The sequence below is a fragment of the Hypanus sabinus genome, chromosome 4 (assembly GCF_030144855.1).
Source record: "Hypanus sabinus isolate sHypSab1 chromosome 4, sHypSab1.hap1, whole genome shotgun sequence".
Classification (NCBI taxonomy): Eukaryota; Metazoa; Chordata; class Chondrichthyes; order Myliobatiformes; family Dasyatidae; genus Hypanus; species Hypanus sabinus.
Window position 1 is genome coordinate 182,344,732 of NC_082709.1, and position 18,216 is coordinate 182,362,947.

The following is an 18,216-nucleotide window of genomic DNA, read 5'->3' on the forward strand; positions in this document are numbered from 1 at the left end:
TCATTGCCAGAGAGGGCTGTGGAGGGCAAATCATTGGGTGGTTTTAGGGTGGGGAGTGATAGGTTCTTGATTGCTACAGGGGTTAAGAGGTACTGAGAGGAGGCAAAAAATGGGGTTGAAATAAAATTAGCTATGTGGTGCCACGGTAGCATAGTGGATAGCACAACATGATTACTATTTGAGGGTCAAAGTTTGGAGTTCAATTCCAGCAACCCTCTTAAAGAATTTGTAATGGAGTGCATGGGTTTTCTCCAATTTCCTCCCACAGCTGAAAAATGGCCAAAAAAGATTAATTGGTCATTGTAAATTCTCCCATGATTAGGCAAGGCTTAAATCGGGGGTTCTGGGTGGTGTGGCTCAAGGGGTCGGGATGGCCCATTCACTGCTGTATCTCAATACATAAATAAATGATTGAATAATGGGACTGACTCACTGGGCTGAATAGCCTAATTCTTCTCCTATATTTTATAGTTGACAATTCCTTCCCTCCTTCTGATCTGCTGAATTCCTCCAGCTACTAATATGTTGCTCCAGATTCCAGTGTCAACCATCTCCTTTGTTAAAGCACATTCAACAAATGTAACTTGCTGCTGTTACAGAGTGAGGCAGAAATTCCGGAAAGAAATGTTACTCTAATATCCTCTCTTTCCCACCACCTGTCCATCCAACCCAATCTCAAAGCTGCCAGCAGCCTTCCTCCTGAATACCCCCATCCTTCCTCTGAATACACAGTAACAGGAATAAGTTTGCTCTATCTATTGACACTGTGAGATACGTCTGTGTGGCATGGTTGTCCCATTCAGAGGGGAAAACTGACTTGTGATGAAGACATCTTAACATTTGGACGGGGAAGCTTTGTCAGCCAGGTGAATTTTTTTGACCAAGTTGCCAGATCCCACACTCAGAGCTCAGCACCAGAGATTTTACCTTCTACTCCCGTGGCAAAGCGTGCCTGAGATCCAAAGTCATGGCAGTGAGACAGACAGAACTGCCTACCATTACTGACCAACTGTGTGGCCGGGCTTTATCTCTCAGCCCGGATCTTATACCGTAACACAAAGTAGGCAATGAGTCGGAGGGAGACGAAGAAGATTCCCAGGACGATGAAATCAAGGTAGAGCTTGGCATTTTCCACGTCGAGCTCTTTCAAGATGGCCTCTGACTTCTGGAAGTGGCAGGTCTCATCCTTCTCGCAGTGAAGGTCCTCGCGATCTAGACCATAGATGGATAGGATGACACCCTCAAAGCCGTATCTGTGGAGAGGCAATGAGTTTCTGTCAGTGCCCAAGTCCAAAATTCAAACTAGTACAGGCCATTCAGCCTTCAACAACAGTGCTGGGTATCAACCACCCAACTACACTGGTCCTACACTAGTCTCCATTTTATTTTCCCCAAATTCTCATCAATTCCATCCCCCATGACTCTATCACTCACCTACACAATACAGATGTTAACCATAAACACAAGAGATTCCATAGATGGAAATCCAGGGCAACACATAAAGTCTGCTGGAGGAACTCAGCAGATCAAGCAACATCAAAGAGAGGAATAAATTGTTGACTTTTTGTGTTGAGATGTCAACCTTTTTATTTCTATCCATAGATGCTGAAATGTTTACTGTTCTTTTAGCACCACAAATGATGTCCTAATGAATGGACTCAGCAAAAAGGTCAACTGTTTATTCCTCTCTATAGATCAGGGATTCTTCTTCTTTTTTCTTCTTCGGCTGTCCATCGATATCGATGTTGACTGAGGCCTGAGCAAGGTTTTATGGAAGACCGGCAGTTGCCCATGCTGCAAGTTGGTAATCAGGGATTATTTTACCTGTTACCTATTTTACCTGCCACATATTACTAACATGGCATCCATGGACCCCTTGGTTAATGGCAGGGGTCCACGGCGTAAACAAGTTTGGGAACCTCTGATGCAGATGCTGACTGACTTTCTGAGTTCCTCCAGAATTCTGTGTGTGTTGCAGAGAAATATGCCAAAAGGCCTAAAATATGCTGAACCAAGACAGAGAAGTTAAAGAACCAGAATGCAACATTGAGCTACTATGTTATACGTTCGGTGCCTGTCACAGCAGAACCCTCACCCATCAACACTTCACCAACATGTCCCAAAAGTAGACTATAAGTCTTCTTCTTGGAGCACCTGCCCAAAAGGATACAACTGTAAGGTACTGGAGCACAATTAGACCAGTTGACCCATTGAATCCACTCTGCCATTTCATCATGGCTGATTCCAATTTCTTGTCAGCCCCAATCTCCTGACTTCGCCCCATAGCCCTTCATGCCCTAAGGGACATGGTCAGCCTCAGGCTTAGTTTTCATTTATATTGTCAAAGGGGGTGGCCCTTTGATACAGAAAGCCCCTTTACGTATGGATACGTTGAGGTACCTGACATAAGATATGTACGACATCCACTGGAGGTATTTGGGGATGGTGTCGAAGCTGACAAAGAATCCAGAGAACAGCAGTACCGGGATGGCAGTGACTGGACCCACAAAGGTGGCCACCTGAGGGTGGAAAGGAAAGGGTTAATTTACATCAGGGAGCAAAACAGACGACGTTTCTAAAAAGAGAAGAGAGAGAGGCAAACAGAAGAGACACAGAGAGAGACAGAGAGATGGGAGAGAGAGAGAAGAAAGAGAGAAAAAAGGGAGAGAGAAATGAATAGAGAAGAATGGAAGAGAGAAAAAACAGAGAGTGAGTAAAAAGAGAGAGAGATGACAAAGAGAGTGAGGCAAAGAATGAGATGGACAGAGAGAGAGAGAGAGAGAAAGAGGGAAGAGTGAGAGAAAATAGGAAGGAAGAATCGAGAGAGAGAGAGAGAGAGAGAGAGAAAGAAAATAAAAATAAAAAATAAAAAATATGGAGAGAGGTGGAAGGGAATGGTGAGAGAGGAAGTGATTGAAGAGGCCTGACAATTTGACTTCTAACCTGAAGGGATGTGGATGCTGCTCCAATCAGGAGGCCCAAGGACTGGGCCACCAGTGACGTCATTGTCCCCAGAGCAGCGAAGAGAATAAAGCGGAGAGCATCGCAGGGCTGAGAGGTCATCCAGTACACGATACTGCAGTAGGCCACAGGGAACATCACCTACACACAGAAGAAGCAAAACCTGATCATTCCCAATGCTGTTCCATTAGGTCAGGCCCCTGCACTATCCAAAATCACCATCTACCTGCCTGCCCTGGTCCAGAACATTAGATACAGTGAGATGCCTCCATGGGGAGTCCAAACCCATGGATGAGTGTCAGTGCAAGTTGTCTGATGCACTCACACAATGGTTCTGATAGGCCGTGAAGTCCTGCCCCTCCACCCTCCATCCTCCATCAACCACTGCTAAAGTTGCAGGTGAAAGCAAGTTTTTCATTGTAACAGTACTGTGCCTCACTTGTGCACATTGTAACAAACTTGGCTTGAATTGCTCCACCAATTCAGCGTACTGTTATGCTCCAATTGTGAGCAGTTTTGGGCCCTATATCTAACAAAAGGATGTGCTGGCATTGGAGAGGGTCCAGAGGAGGTTCATGAGAATGATTCTGGGATTGAAGTGGTGATGCACCATCAATAACTCTCAGACGAGAGGCGAGATATAGGCATTTATTGGCTGGAAGAAAGAACAAGCAGCAAGTGACCACCACACAACATCCTGGAGACCGAGGCCAGGGCGGTGTCTCCAATCGCCTTTATACCGGAGTTTAGATGAATAAGGGGAGATCTCATTAAAACCTACCAAATATTGAAAGGCCTATGCAGAGTGGATGTAGAAAGGGTGGTTCCAGAAGTGGGAGACTCTAGGACGAGAGGGGACAAACTCAGAACAGGAGGAGGTCCCTTTAAAACAGAGAAGAGAAAGAATTTCTTAAGGTAGAAGGTGGTGAATTTTTTGAATTCATTGCCACACACAGCTGTGGTGGCCCTCAGGTATATTTAAATTGGAGGTTGCTAGGCTTTTGATTAGTAAGGGTGTCAAAAGTTACAGGGAGAAGGCATGAGGACTGGGTTGAGAGGATAATAAACCAGCCATGTTGGAATGGTGGAGCAGACTCAATGAGGAGAATTGCCTAATTCTGATCCTATGTCTCATGAGTTTACAATACCTGGAAAGGAACATCAGCCATCGTCTTTGCCATATAGTAGGCCTTTAGGCTGTACCAGTAGTTCAGATGCTCCCGGAGAAAGACTCCCATCTCCAGAGGAACTGCAAGGAAGAAAGAAACAACACACGGCTCAAAAGAGGAGTTGGGATGACCCTGGTATCACTCACAGGCGCAAGCTCTACAGCACGAGGCTAATCTGCCACAATATAATGTCCATCTGGTGGTTATCAGCCACTGGGCTCTGGATCATAAAGCTGGTGAAAAGGGCATCCACTTTTTGACCCACTGGGCAGTCACCCAGTAGTGTGTGAGGAAATCTACACTCAGTCGGTACTTCATTAGGTACCTCCTGTACCCAGTAATGTGGCCGATGCTGCTGCTGTAGACCAACCACGTCAAGGTTCAATGTGGTGTATATTCAGAGATGCGTTTCTGCACACCACTATTGTAATGCATGGTCACCTTCCTGAAGGAGTCTGGCTATTCTACTCTGACCTTTCTCTTTAACACAGCATTTTGTCCACAGAAATGCAGCCCACTGGATTTCTTTTTTGTTTGTCGCACCATTCTCTTTAAGTCTAGAGACTGTTGTGCTAGAGACTGTTGTGCTTGAAAATCACAGGAGATCAATGATTTCTGAGATACTCAAAACACCCATCTGGCATCAACGTCACTTAGACTTCTCCAGTCTGATGTTTGGTCTGAACAACAACTAAACCTCTTGACCACGTCTGCATGCTTTTACACATTGAGTTGCTGCCACATGATTGGCTGATTAGCTATTTGCATTAATGAACAGGTGTACAGGTGTACCTAATAAAGTGAGTGTACATCTGGGGTTATGATTTTGTCACCTGTCACTAGCTGCAGATGAGGAGCTTATTCAGCAATAAATTGGCAAATAGCTTTCAATTCGGGTAAGTATGAGATGATGCATTTTCAGAAGTCACACCAGGACTGGCCTGAAACATTTAGGTTCCTGGGCATCGTCATTTTCCTGACCTCATGCAGGAGAACCACATCTCTTTCACTAATAAAGAAGTCTCAGCCGATGATTTTTTGGCAGTAGATGAGAAAGCTCCATTTTCCCCAGGACATGCTGGTGGAGTTCTACACTGCATCATAGACAGCATCCTCACATCAGCCATAACTGTGGGATTTGGTGTAGTGTGCTGTCACAATATATGAAGACTGTATCAAACTGTCAGGTCAGCAGAAAAGGTCATAGGCTGCAGCCTACCATTACTGTAGGACTTGTACAGTAATGAAACGGGCAGGAAAAATCATTGTGGACACTGCCCATCCCAGAAAACTGCCTTTTCCAAGAGTTCTCTTCTGGAAAGCATTATAGGGCTATTAAAAAAAGACAAAAAATTACCTTGTCATCTTAAATTTTCTTCATTCAGTCAGTTAATCCATCACTCGAGTGATGAACTAATATAGTTAGACATCCCCTCTCTATCTATTAACTCAACCACTGAATGCATTGTAAACACTTTAAACCACTAATCCTGCTTACATTGTAAATAACTCCACTATGGATGGTCCTAAACCCAGTTAAGAAAGGGGAGGGTCGGACATGGGGCTAGCAACCACATCCTGTAAAAACCTAATGCTACAGTAACAACACAGAAGCCCTAAAGACCTCACTCCTGGATCTTCGAAGATAGATTACACTTGGGGACAATTTGAAAGACTGGCACAGGATACAGAAGTCTGGTGAGCTGCTGTTGATGGCCTATGCCCCAGTAGGGGTTATAGGCTTAAGGAAGTAAATACGTTACATTGTAAATACACGTTGATATCTACGTCTATATGCACAATTTATTCTATGCCTGTAATTTAACCTCCAAGTTTAATTTTTATATAATTCTTTATTTTTATAATTGTTGAATATTGTTGTTTTGTTGCATGTTGTGCCCTGACCAAAACACTACAGCAAGTTCCCAAAATATATGAAAGCAACAGCAAGGTGGTGCCAGAACCCAACAGCGACATCCCGCAGAGAGCTGACAAAACTACTAGATACTCTTCTTCTTTTAAATATACTCTGACCGCGATAGATTGCAGCCCATGAGTTCCATTTTAAGGATGTATTTTTCAGCCAACAAAACAATTTGATACTTTTGCAATCTCTTAGGGGATTTGGCAAGTTTGCGAACGGGGTGTGCAGGGGCAGCCACAGTGGAATGCCAGCCATGGTCCGCTCCATTATTCCGAGCTGATTTAAGCGGTCGAGTAAGATTTAAATTGATGAGGACAAGAGTGGAAAGTGAGTGGGTGTTCAGCACTGTCTGCCTGCATTTGACCACTCTCCCTCTTGATGCTGCCAGCAGAAGGTGCAGGAGTCTTGGGTCCCACAGTGAAAAGTTCCATCACCTCTGCAGCTTGGGGCTGTAGACTGATTTTTGAAGGACTCTGCAGTTTGATGTTTAATGTCCTCAGCGCTCAACGCGCTCTGCAACTGTGGACTCACTTTTGGGGACTCTGCAGTTCATGCTCCGTGTGCTTCAGTTTGCAAATTTTACTATTTGCGCAACTTCATCGACGTGCTTGTTTATCTGTGCATTGTGTCCAGCAGCCATCGATACAGCACTGAACCACCCGGCTCAATGGCTGTGGCTCCTGATCTATTTCAGAGACTCTGCGGTGGATGTTTAAATATTCTGTGTGCTATTTGCTCCCCTTTTGCTGTTTACATGATTTGTTCTTCTTTTTGCGCATCGGGTGTTTAATGGTCCTTGTTGTCCGGTGTTTTTCTCTATAGGTTCTATGATGTTTCTTTGATTCGTGGCTGCCTGTGGGAAGATGAATCTCAGTGTTGTATACTGTATGCAAACTTCAATAATAAATGCACTTTGAAACTACATGGTGAATAAAGTTTATCCCTGGAAAGTCAAACCAGGGTAGGATTAAATTAGCGAATGGTCAGGCCCTGAGGGGAGCTGTGGAACAGAATCCCTTGGAGTATAAATGCACAGTTCTCTTATGGTCACAAGTATATAGGATGGTTAAGAAGGCATCTGGCATATTGGGGCTTTAATAAAGACAATTATATATAGGTTAGGATACAGCTATACATGTTACAGCTATACAAGATATTGCTGAGCATATTGAATAGTCTCTAAGAACAATAAGGTGGGCTCTTTATCTCATAATCTACCTTGTTATGCATTGCATCACACTGTCTGTCTGCACCGCATTTCTCAATGCCTCAACCACACTTAATGTCCACTTTACACCAACTCAGCTATTCATGCGGCAGCAGCTCAATGGATACAAGCCTGCAGACATGGTCAAGAGGTTCAGACCAAACACCAGAATGGGGAAGCAATGTGGTCTAAGTGACTTTGAACGTGGATTTAAGTGACTTTGGTGCCAGGCGGGTAGCTTGAGTATCTCAGAAATTGCTGATCTCCTGGGATTTTCATGCACAACCATCTCTAGAATTTACAGAAAAACAACAAAAAACATCCAGTTAAGTGGTAGTTCCATGGACAACAGAACCTTATAAATGAGAGAGGTCAGAGGAGAATGGTCAGACTGGTACAAGCCAACAGTAACTCAAATAACTATGCACTACAACAGTGGTGTGATCGGTTTCTCTGATCACACGTTTTGGATCCTGAAATGGATGGGTCATAGCAGCAGGAAACCACAAGCGTACACACAGTGGCCACTTTATTTGATACAGGAGTTACTTATTAAAGTGGCCACTGAGTGTATAACACATCATTCTACTTTCTGTTAATGATTTTACATTTTACTACTTCAGTGAATGGTTGTAATGAAATGATCTGTATGAATATCATGGAAAGCAAAGTTTTTCACTGTACCTAGGTACATGGGACAGTAACAAATCAATTACTGATCACTCCAATTGGAGTACTGCGTAAAGTTTTGGTTGAATTGCCGCCGCTTTCTGTAAGGAGTCTGCAAGTCCTCTCTATGATCACTTATATTCCTTGTACATTCCAAAGGCATACGGGTTTGGGTTTTAAGTTCTGGGCGTGCTATTTTGGCACTGGAAGCATGCTGACTCATGTGGGCTGCCCCCAGCACATCCTCAGACTGTGTTGGTCTTTGGCACAAATGACACATTCACTGTAAGTTTTGATGTTTCAATGTACATGTGACAAATAAAACTAATCTTTAAAATAGTTTCTTTCTGAAGGTCAGCATGGGGGAGTTGTGGCAAAGGGCTTGTTTCCGGGTTATTTTAACTCTATGACCTTAATAGTCAGAGGTGCAGGGTTCAACAAATTCCCTGCAGACAAGGTCCAAGGGACGAACGAACATAGTGGGTACAAACATTTTCCCCTTGCAATGCGAGATAATTCGGCTCTCAGCCCATGCAGAAAGGACACGGTATATAGTGAAGATGTAACAGTGTGCCACGTAGTGGTGTGGACCAGACGGAACGTTCGTGGGGGTGCTGCACGTAGTGTGGGGTGACCCACCCCGAGCCATGCAGAAGCACTCACAAGTGAGGACCGTCGGCATCAGAGCTGCAAACATCAGGAAGAGCATGGAGAAGAAGAGGAAGCCCGAGTTGCTCAGCACTTTCTTCGCCTCGTTGCCGATGCCCAGGTAGAGCAAACCAATCAGCAAGCCGATCCCAATGTGTGAAGTGATGCGCAGGTGAGTCAGGACCTGGCAAGATAAAAAGGCATATCGAAGATCTATTTAAAAACTATAAGGTCATAAGACATAGCAGCAGAATTAGGGTATTCTGCCCATCAGATCTGCTCTTCGATCAAAGCTGATTTAATATCCTTCTCAACTCAGTTCTCCTGCTTTCTCCCTGTAACCTTTGATGCTCTTTCCAGTGAAGAATCTATTAATCTTGGCTTTAAATATACCCAGTGACTTGGCCTCCACAGTCATCAGTGGCAATGAATTTCACAGTTTCACTACCTTCTGGCAAAAGAAATTCCTCCTCATCTGTTTTAACAGGACATCCTTTAATTCTGAGGTTATGCCCTCTGGTCCTAGACTCCACAACTAATGGAAACATCCTCTCCACGTGCACTCAATGTAGGCCTTTCAAGTATTTGAAACACATCCGGTGTATTTATGGGCTCAATTGCACTGCTGCCTGTAAGGAGTCTGTACGCTCTCCTTGTGCATGTGTGGTTCCTCTGGGTGTTCCAGTTTCAAAGATGCACAGGTTAGGGTTAGTAAGTTGTGGGCATGCCATGTTGGTGCTGTAAGCACAGTGATTCGCTCCCACTGTATGCTTTAATACTTAGACGTATGTGCGACAACTAAAGCTAATCCCCACCATGCAGGACACATCCTCTTCCCATTACTGTTATTCAGATACAGGTGTCTGAAGATGAACACTCAACGTTTCAGCAAATCTTCTTCCCATCAGATGGCATGGCTCAGATTAAGGGAAACCATGATGAATGAACAATCTCTCATTTGAATGAATTTCAAAGACTAAGTGTCTGTAGTTTCCTGGATGGAGAATTGCAAAGGTTTATCTTCACAATAGGGTGGCAAGGTGGAGATACATCTCTACCAAAGGTGGTGTAAGGCACCCCTTCCCTTCACTAGCTTGTAGGTCACCCTAAGTCCCTCCCCCCACCCAATCAAGAACGTGAACATGATGTTGTGGGAGCAGGGGGTGGATGGTCATGTGAGCAACCGGTGCATACCACAAGTGCTGGGTATGCGATCACTGACAGCAGGCAGACAATTATCGAAGCGTATTGATAATGACTGGGGTTTACCCGGCTTGCAAAGACACTGTCCAGGAGAAGGCAATGGCAAAACTCCTTTGTAGAAAAATTTGCCAGGAACAATCATGATCATGGGACATGATTGCCCACATTATATGACACGTCACATAATGATGATGATGATCTTCTCTAAGTAAAGTAATTTCTCCTCATTTCAGTCCTAATGTCCTGAACCTTGACTCTTGACTGTAACACTTGGTTCTGGACTCCCCAACCAGGGAAACTGAATTATAGAGTGACTAAAAAGTACAGCACAGAAACAGGCCCTTCAGCCCATCCAGTCCATACCAAACTACTTAAACTGCCAAGTCCCATCAACCTGCACCAGGACCATAATCCTTAAAAACCGCTATTATCCAGATGCCTATCCAAACTTCTCTTAAATGTTGAACTTGAGCTTGCATGCACCACTTGCACTAACATATCGTTTCACACTCTCATGACCCTCTAAGTCAAGAAGTCCCCTTAAACATTCACCTTTCACCCTTACCCCATGACCTCTGGTTCCAGTTCCACCCAATCTCAGTGCAAAAAGCCTGCTTGCATTTGCCCTATCTATACCCCTCATCATTTTGCATGCCCCTATCAAATCTTCTCTCAACCTTCTACATCCAAAGAAATATTCAGTCTTTCCTTATAACTCAGCTCCTCCAGACTTGACAACATCCTTGTAAGTTTTCTCTGTACTCTTTCAACCTTAGTTACACATCCTTCCTGCAGGTAGATGACCAAAACTGCACACAATACTCCAAATTAGGCCTCTCTAACATCTTACACAGCTTCAACATAACAATACTCAATACTTTGATTTATAAAGGCCAACGTGCCAAAACTTTCTTTACGACCCTGTCTGCCTGTGGCACCACTTTCAATGAATTATGGACCTGTATTCCCCGGTCACCTTGTTCTAACACACTCCTCAGTGCCCTACCATTCACTGCGTAAGACCTACCCTTGTTGGTCCTTCCAAAGTGCAAAACTTCACACCTGTCTGCATTAAATTCCATCTGCCATTTTTCAACTCTCCGTCATCTTCCTTGAATCCTCTATCTATTTTCAGTGTCTCAGTGATGTTACCTTTTAATCTTACAACATGGAATGGAGCAGGAGCAGACTCTTCAGCCTATGATGTCTGTGACAAACTAATCTAAAGCTCTTCAGCCCATACGTCATCCAGACCCTACATTTCCCTGCATATTCATGAGCCTAAGAGCCTCTTAAATATCGCTATTATTTCTGATTTCACTACAGTTCCTAGCAGCCCGTTCCAAGCACCTACCGCTCCCTGTGGGTAAGAAAAAATACAACTTTCCCCATAGCTCTCCTTTAAACATTCCCCCCCCCCCCCCATATTAAAGCTACGCTCTCCAGAATTGAACATTTCTACCCTGGGGAGAAAAGATTCTGGCTGTCTAGTCTATCTCATGATAATGTTGTTAATGTATGTTTCTCCTGTGAAAGCTGCTTATACACTCTAGTTCCTAGTTAATTTTATTCTTGTGTTCTAACAATACATCAAAGCATGCAGACATGGTCAAGAGGTTCGATTGTTGTTCAGACCAAACATCAGAATGAGGAAGAAATGATCCCAGTGACTTTGACCATTAAATGACTGCTGGTGCGAGATGGTGTGGTTTGAGTATCTCAGAATGTGCTGATCTCCTGAGGTTTTCATGTGCAGCAGTCTCTAGAGTTTACAGAGAATGGTGCAAAAAGCAAACACTTCAGCTAGTGAGTGGCAGTTGTGCTGGAGAAAACACTTTGATAGTGAGAGATGTCAGAGGAGAATGGCCAGACAGTTTCAAGCTGGCAGGAAGGGTACTCTAACACAAATTACATCTGAGGAGTGCAGAAGAGCATCTCTGCATAGCACATCAAACCTTGAAGTGGATGGGCTACAGCAACAGAAGATCACCTGCATACGTTCAGTAGCTGCTTTATTAGGTACAGAAGGTACATAATAACGTGACCACCGGGTGCAGGTGTGATAAATTACTCTGCATCTGAATTGCACACATTTTGGGTCAAAAAGCTGTATTAGGGATCTGCACTAGGTTCCAGAATTCCTAATTTAATTTCAGTTTATTGTCATTTAGAAACCACAAATGCAATGCAGTTGAAAAATGAGACAATGTTCCTCCAGAATGATATCACAAAAGCACATGACAAAACAGACTGCACCAGAAAATCCACATTACTTTTGGCAATCCCCAAATCCAGAGTCTGGAGAGGCTGCTGCATATTAATGCCACACTACCATCTTATCGCTTTCCCCGGAAAGGAGCTCCAAATCCACCGGACAAAACAAGACTACCCGGACACACCAAGTCAAGAGACCAACTCTACCAACCAACAAACCAAAAACTAAAGCTACAAGACCTGCACGAAACTACATAGTTACATGTAGTTATAGTTAACATATAGTTACAACAGTGCAGAAAATACCATAATTAATAAAAAAAAACAGACCATGGGCACAGTAAAAACAGTCCAAAGATGTTAAAAGACTAAGTTGGAAAGAAACTTGCACAGGTTCTCAGGGTCCCGATAGACTCGTCATCCCAAGCCAGCGGCAGGAGGAATAAATCACACAGTAATGGTGCAGCTGGGAGCAGAAAGTTTGTGAAATAGGTCGTGAGAGAAAAAAATCCCCAGCACGTGGAGATCAGTTGGAAGCATGTGAGGCCACATATGCCCAGTGGTGTTAAACACACTATAAACCATACTGGATTGACCATAAGGACTTGCCAAGTGCTCTTGTGGCCAACTGATGACTCAGTGAATTGAATGGACACAGAGACACCTTTCTTAATTTGCGGGCTTTCAAGTGTGCATGTTTTTGTCTCAGCTGGCTTGGTTCGTCTCTCCCATACTGAGTAACCCAGTGTGTACCATTGCTGACATAACTCAGTAAAATCATTTAATCCACACATACGCGACCCATTATTAACCAGTTATTGCCCACAATTATTACCGAGTCTCTCATGATGCTGAGGAAGGTTCTTTTGAAGAGAATACAGAACTGAGTCAGGCAACTAGCTGAGAAACTGTGGCAGCCTTCTGATGGCGATGGATCCTGGAAAAGATTAAAACAATGTCAGCAAACTGTATGAAGGAACTCCTGCCCGTCCCAGGATCAGAGACAGCCAGGTTGCTTAGCCGTAGTTAAGGAGCATGCAGTTAGCATAACGCTTCATAGCGACAACTAACTGAGACTAATTCCCACAAGTGTCTGTAAGGAGTTCATACATTCTCCCCGTGACCGCGTAGGTTTCCCCCGGATGCTCCAGTTTCCACCCACATTTCAAAGACAGACAGGTTAGGTTTAGTGAACTGTGGGCATGCTATGCTGGTGATGAAAACCTGGCAACACGCGCCACATTGGTCCCCAGCACATCCTTGCACTGACGCAAATGACACATTTCGATATACATGCACCAAATAAAGCTAGTCTTCAAAACTATACCATATTCAGTTTTTCTATATCTCCTTAGAACACGGTTGTATGATAGTTGTCTCAATAAGTCGACTCTGGCTTACTGACCAGCCCCATCCTCCCACTTACAGGACATCCTTTTAGAATGAAGATGAGGAGGAATTTCTTTAGCCAGAGAGTGGTGAAGCTATGGAATTCATTGCCATAAGCAGCTGTGCAGGCCAAGTCATATGGCAGAGATTGAAAGATTTTTGATTAGTCAGAGCGTAAAGGGTCTCCTTAATCTCACTGATGTCTCAGCCTCTACCACCACCCCACCCACCACTCTGTGTAAAATAACTACCTCTGTCACCTCTATATTTTCCTCCAGACACATCATAGTTATGTCCCCTGGGTATAATCTTAAAGTTACCCCCTGCACCCAAGAGAAACCCACTCAGTCACAGGGACAGTGTTTATGTAAACTCTGTATGATGCAGCAATGGAAATCAGGATTGAAACTGGGTTACAGGAGCTCTGAGGAGCATCTATGTAACCCTATATGGTGTAATCTTGTGATGTATTCCATTAGTTTCCAAGTTCATGTCCTGTCCTGCTTCAGGCCAGCACTCACTGAACAACACCCACAAAATGCTGGTGGAACACAGCAGGCCAGGCAGCATCTATAAGGAGAAGCGCTGTCGACGTTTTGGGCCGAGACCCTTGGTCACTGAAGGATTCAGTTCATAGAACATGGTTCGGTGCAATATTTTCTCAAAAAATACAAAAACTACAGCAAACTGTTAGGTCAGCAGAAACAGTCATTGGCTGCAGTGTAGCACCATTGCAGAACTTGTATGTGTCCAGGACAAAGATTCAGGCAGGAAAAATCATTGCGGACACTACCCACCCTGCAACATGGCCTTTTACAGAAGCTCCATTCTGAAAAGTGCAATGGGGCTATTAAAACATAAATTACATGCCATCTTAAAAGTTTCTTTCTCCAGATGTTAATCTGATCAACCATTCTAATTAACCACGCACCCCTCTCTATCGATTACTTCAGCCACCACACTGCACTATATACACTTTAATCCACATTTATAATGCTGTTTACGTTGTAAATACATGATGGTATTCATGCACATTTTATTCCTCATTAGTACTATAACCTCCACATTTACTTTTTATGCAATTCAAGATTGCTTAGTGGAATTTTTATGCACAACAGTCTATAGAATTTACAGAAAGATGTGTAAAAATTTTTTTTAAAACATGTATTGAGTGGCAGTTTTATGGAGGAAAACACCTTGTTAGTGGAGATCAGAGGAGAATAACCAAACAGTTTCAAGGCAAAAGTAATTCAAATAAACACACATTATAACATGGGTGTGCAAAAGAGCATCTTTGAAGGCACAATACATTTAGCTTTGAAGTGTATGGGCTACAACAGCAAAAGACCATGAGCATATACCTAATAAGCAGTACGTACACAACGCTGGAAGAACTCAGCAGGTCCGACAGCATCAGCGTCATGAAGGGTCTCGGCCCGAAACGTTGGCTCTTTTCTCACAGATGCTGGCTGACCTGCTGAGTTCTTCCAGCATTGTGTACGTATTCTTTGATCCACAGCATCTGCAATTGTATTTTTTTGTACCTAATAAGCTGGTCACTGAGTGTAAGAGGTATGAAGTCAAGCTCCATTACCGATTATTTTCACAATAAATAGTTGCCCAGAAATTAGATTCATCCTTGTTTTAGTGGACTTAAAGGGTAGTGCATTTCATCCTAATGCTCAGATTCAGCTCCCTCTCACTCTCTTCTATCTACATTTCAAGGTGAAGCAGCCAATGAAATTAAATACACCAACCCACAGGACATCCTCCATTCTCTCCCCTCCCTTCAGGCAGGAGATACAACAGCCTGACAGCATGTACCACTAGGATCAAGGACAGCTTCTTATTTATTTACTTACTGTTTGCTATGAGCTGGTATTTAGGGTGGTGATGAAGGTCCTCTGTCTCCATCTGTATAGAAGGATTCGTCATTGTGCTGTTTCCTAACAATTGTTTTTTTTGACCAGTCAGGGTTGCTAGCCCTGAGCTGACCCTCTGAACCTGGAGGACCGGCAGACCACTCTTAGTTTGGCCTCTACCCTTTGACCAGCTTGGCATGGGTGACCCTACAAAGACCCAAAGCATAAAGCCCTGACTCCAGCTAACCTAGGTCTCTGGGTCATTGAGGCACTCAAGCCTCCAAACCATGACAAGGTTGTGGTCCTCTTGGAAAAAGGACAGCTTGTATTGCACTGTTATTTTTACTGAATGGTCCCTAGTATGATAAGATTAAAAGTTAGATCTATTTGTCACATGTATGTAGAACTATGCAGTAAAATGCATCATTTGCATCAAATCACATCTACGAGAACTGAGCTGGCAGTCCACAAGTATCACCATGCGTCCAGTGCCAACACTGCATGCCCATAACTTACTAAACTTAACAGATACGTTTGTGGAATATTGGAAGAAGCTCAAGAATTCAGAGGTATCCCTCAGGATCACAAGGAGAACATACAATCTCCTTACAGACTGCGGCAAGAACCGAACCCTGATCTTTTGATCACTTGTGCTGTAAAGCGTTACAATAACCGCTATGCCCCCATGTCGCACCTCACTATGATGGGGCCAGCCTACCTCAATGGATGGCCGGTGCCACAGCATGTGGTTTAGCTCCTTGTCTTCGCTCCCTCGAGCCTTGCAGTCGCCATCGCACAGCCCATCCTGCACGGCTTTCACCAGCCTGGGGTTCTGATCTCCGTGCTCGCCAGACGCAATCTCCATCACTGCAGAAGCAAGTATGATGCATTAGGCTGGATGCCCGGTCACCTCACGAGGGAGTCCGTTGCTGCAGGCTAGCATGCAGATGCAGCACTTCATCAGGAAAATACATGCTGGGTTGCCTTTAATAAAGATGATTTACTCGGACTGTGTGGGGTCACGCTTGAAGTAGCATGTAAAGCACTGATCTCTAAGAGAAGGGGAAGGATGTCACAGAGGGAATACAAACTAGTTTCCAAGATGGTAGGTCTGTCATACAAGGAAAACTTGAGTATGGAAGGACCCTAGTATCTCAGGTTTAGAAGAGTCAAAGTCAAAGTGAAATTTATTACAGGTATAATTTTAAGGTGACTGGAGGTAAGTGTAGGGCAGATGTCAAAGGTAAATATTTTATACAGCATGTCAGGTGTGTGGATTGACCTGCCAGGGGTGGCGCTAGAGGCAAATACATGAGTGAGATTGAACCACCCATGTGAGTATCTTAGATGGTACAATACTGGAGGGCTATGTAGGAGGGAAGAGTTAAATGAAATGAAAAACATACTTGCAGCAGCACCACAGGCACATAGCTTTCTGTACACAGCATTCACAAGAAAATACATTCACAACATAAATCATGAGAGGCTAGAAACACCCAGAATCTTTTTCCGAGAGTAGAAATATTGAATATTAAAGGGCACAAATTTAAAGAAGAGAGGGGGAAAAGTTTGGGGGAGAAGTGTGGGCCATTTTGTTTTTTTTACACACACACACACACAGAGGGGTGGATGCAAGAACAAGCTGCCAGGGGCAGTAGTAGAAGCAGATATCTATTTATTTATGTACAATTTATTCCATATACGTCTTTTAATCTCTAACCTTATTGCTTCTTGATTGTATATAATTCTTTATTTTAATAATTGTTCAGTGTTTTTATTTTCCTTGCATGGCATGCTATGACCAAACCACCACAGCAAATTTCTAACACGCATACAGCACGTGCAAAAGTCTTTGGCACATACATGAATATAGCTAGGCTGCCTAAGACTTTTGCACAGTACCATAATAATTTTGATTTGCACTGCATTACTGCCAGAAAAAAAATTTATGACATATGTGATTGATGATAAACCTGATTCTGATGTGGGTCTCTACTGAGGACTGAGAGTGGGAAGGGGGCAGGGAGAGGGGAATCATGGTTCGGAAAAGGGGAAGGAAGCAGGACATACCAGAGAGACCTGCTGTAATGATCAATGAATCAATTGTTTGGAATGAAATTACCTTGCCTGGTTTCTCAGGGCTGGGTGTGTCTGTGCCCATGCCACCCCTGGCACTCCTCTGCGACCTCTCCCACACTCCTCCTGTGGTGCTCCACCCTCACCATTCCCAATATTCTTTGCTTGCCCCAGATTTACAAACTCGCTCTCTCCTCCACATTCACAAATACAATACTGTGCAAAAGCCTTTGGCACTCTAGTCTTTGGCAGAGAAGGAGTCCCAGGGTGGGAAGTGGTGTGTGCACAGACACATCCAGCCCTGAGACACCAGGCAAGGTCAATTGATTCCAAACAATCGGTTCATTATCATCACAGAATGTTTCTTTGGTCCTTCCCACTCCCTCCCCTCTCCTTCCTCTTTTCCAAACTATGATTTCCCCCTCCCTGCCCCCTTCCCACTCTCAGTCCACAATAAAGACCCATATCAGAATTAGATTTATCATCACTCACATTTGTCATGGATTTTTTTAGTGGCAGCAGTACAGTGTGATGCATAAAATTATGACAGTACTGTGCAAAAGTCTAAGGCACAGTAACACACACGAAATACTGGAGGAACCCAGCAGGCCAGGCAGCATCTATGGAAAAAAGTACAGTCAACGTTTTGGACTGAAACCCTTTAGCAGGACTCATGCCTGGCCTGCTGAGCTCCTCCACCATTTTGTGTGTGTTGCTTGGATTTCTAGCATCTGCAGGTTTTCTCTTGTTTCTAGCAATTATTTGTGTATGTGCCAAAGACTTTTGCACAGTAGTGTATATATTGTTCCTGCATGTTGGTTTTGGCATGCCATGCAAGAAGAAAAAACACTGAATAATTATTAAAATAAAGAATTATATACAATAAAGAAGTGA

At 43.7% G+C, this 18,216-nt stretch overlaps 1 protein-coding gene across 1 annotated transcript in view; it reads right to left on the reverse strand.

Moving 5' to 3' along the window:
• Positions 1-783: 783 nt before the first annotated feature.
• The window catches only part of LOC132393552 (ATP-binding cassette sub-family G member 1), a 57,948-nt gene continuing 40,515 nt past the window's right edge, over positions 784-18,216 (reverse strand). The window contains exons 9-15 of the mRNA XM_059968959.1: positions 15,965-16,113; positions 12,831-12,932; positions 8,594-8,762; positions 4,110-4,210; positions 2,944-3,102; positions 2,401-2,519; positions 784-1,253 (exon numbers count right to left, since the gene is read on the reverse strand). Of these exons, the coding sequence (XP_059824942.1) occupies positions 1,025-1,253; positions 2,401-2,519; positions 2,944-3,102; positions 4,110-4,210; positions 8,594-8,762; positions 12,831-12,932; positions 15,965-16,113 (1,028 nt within the window). The 3' untranslated portion in view covers positions 784-1,024. The remainder of the gene's footprint in view (positions 1,254-2,400; positions 2,520-2,943; positions 3,103-4,109; positions 4,211-8,593; positions 8,763-12,830; positions 12,933-15,964; positions 16,114-18,216) is intronic.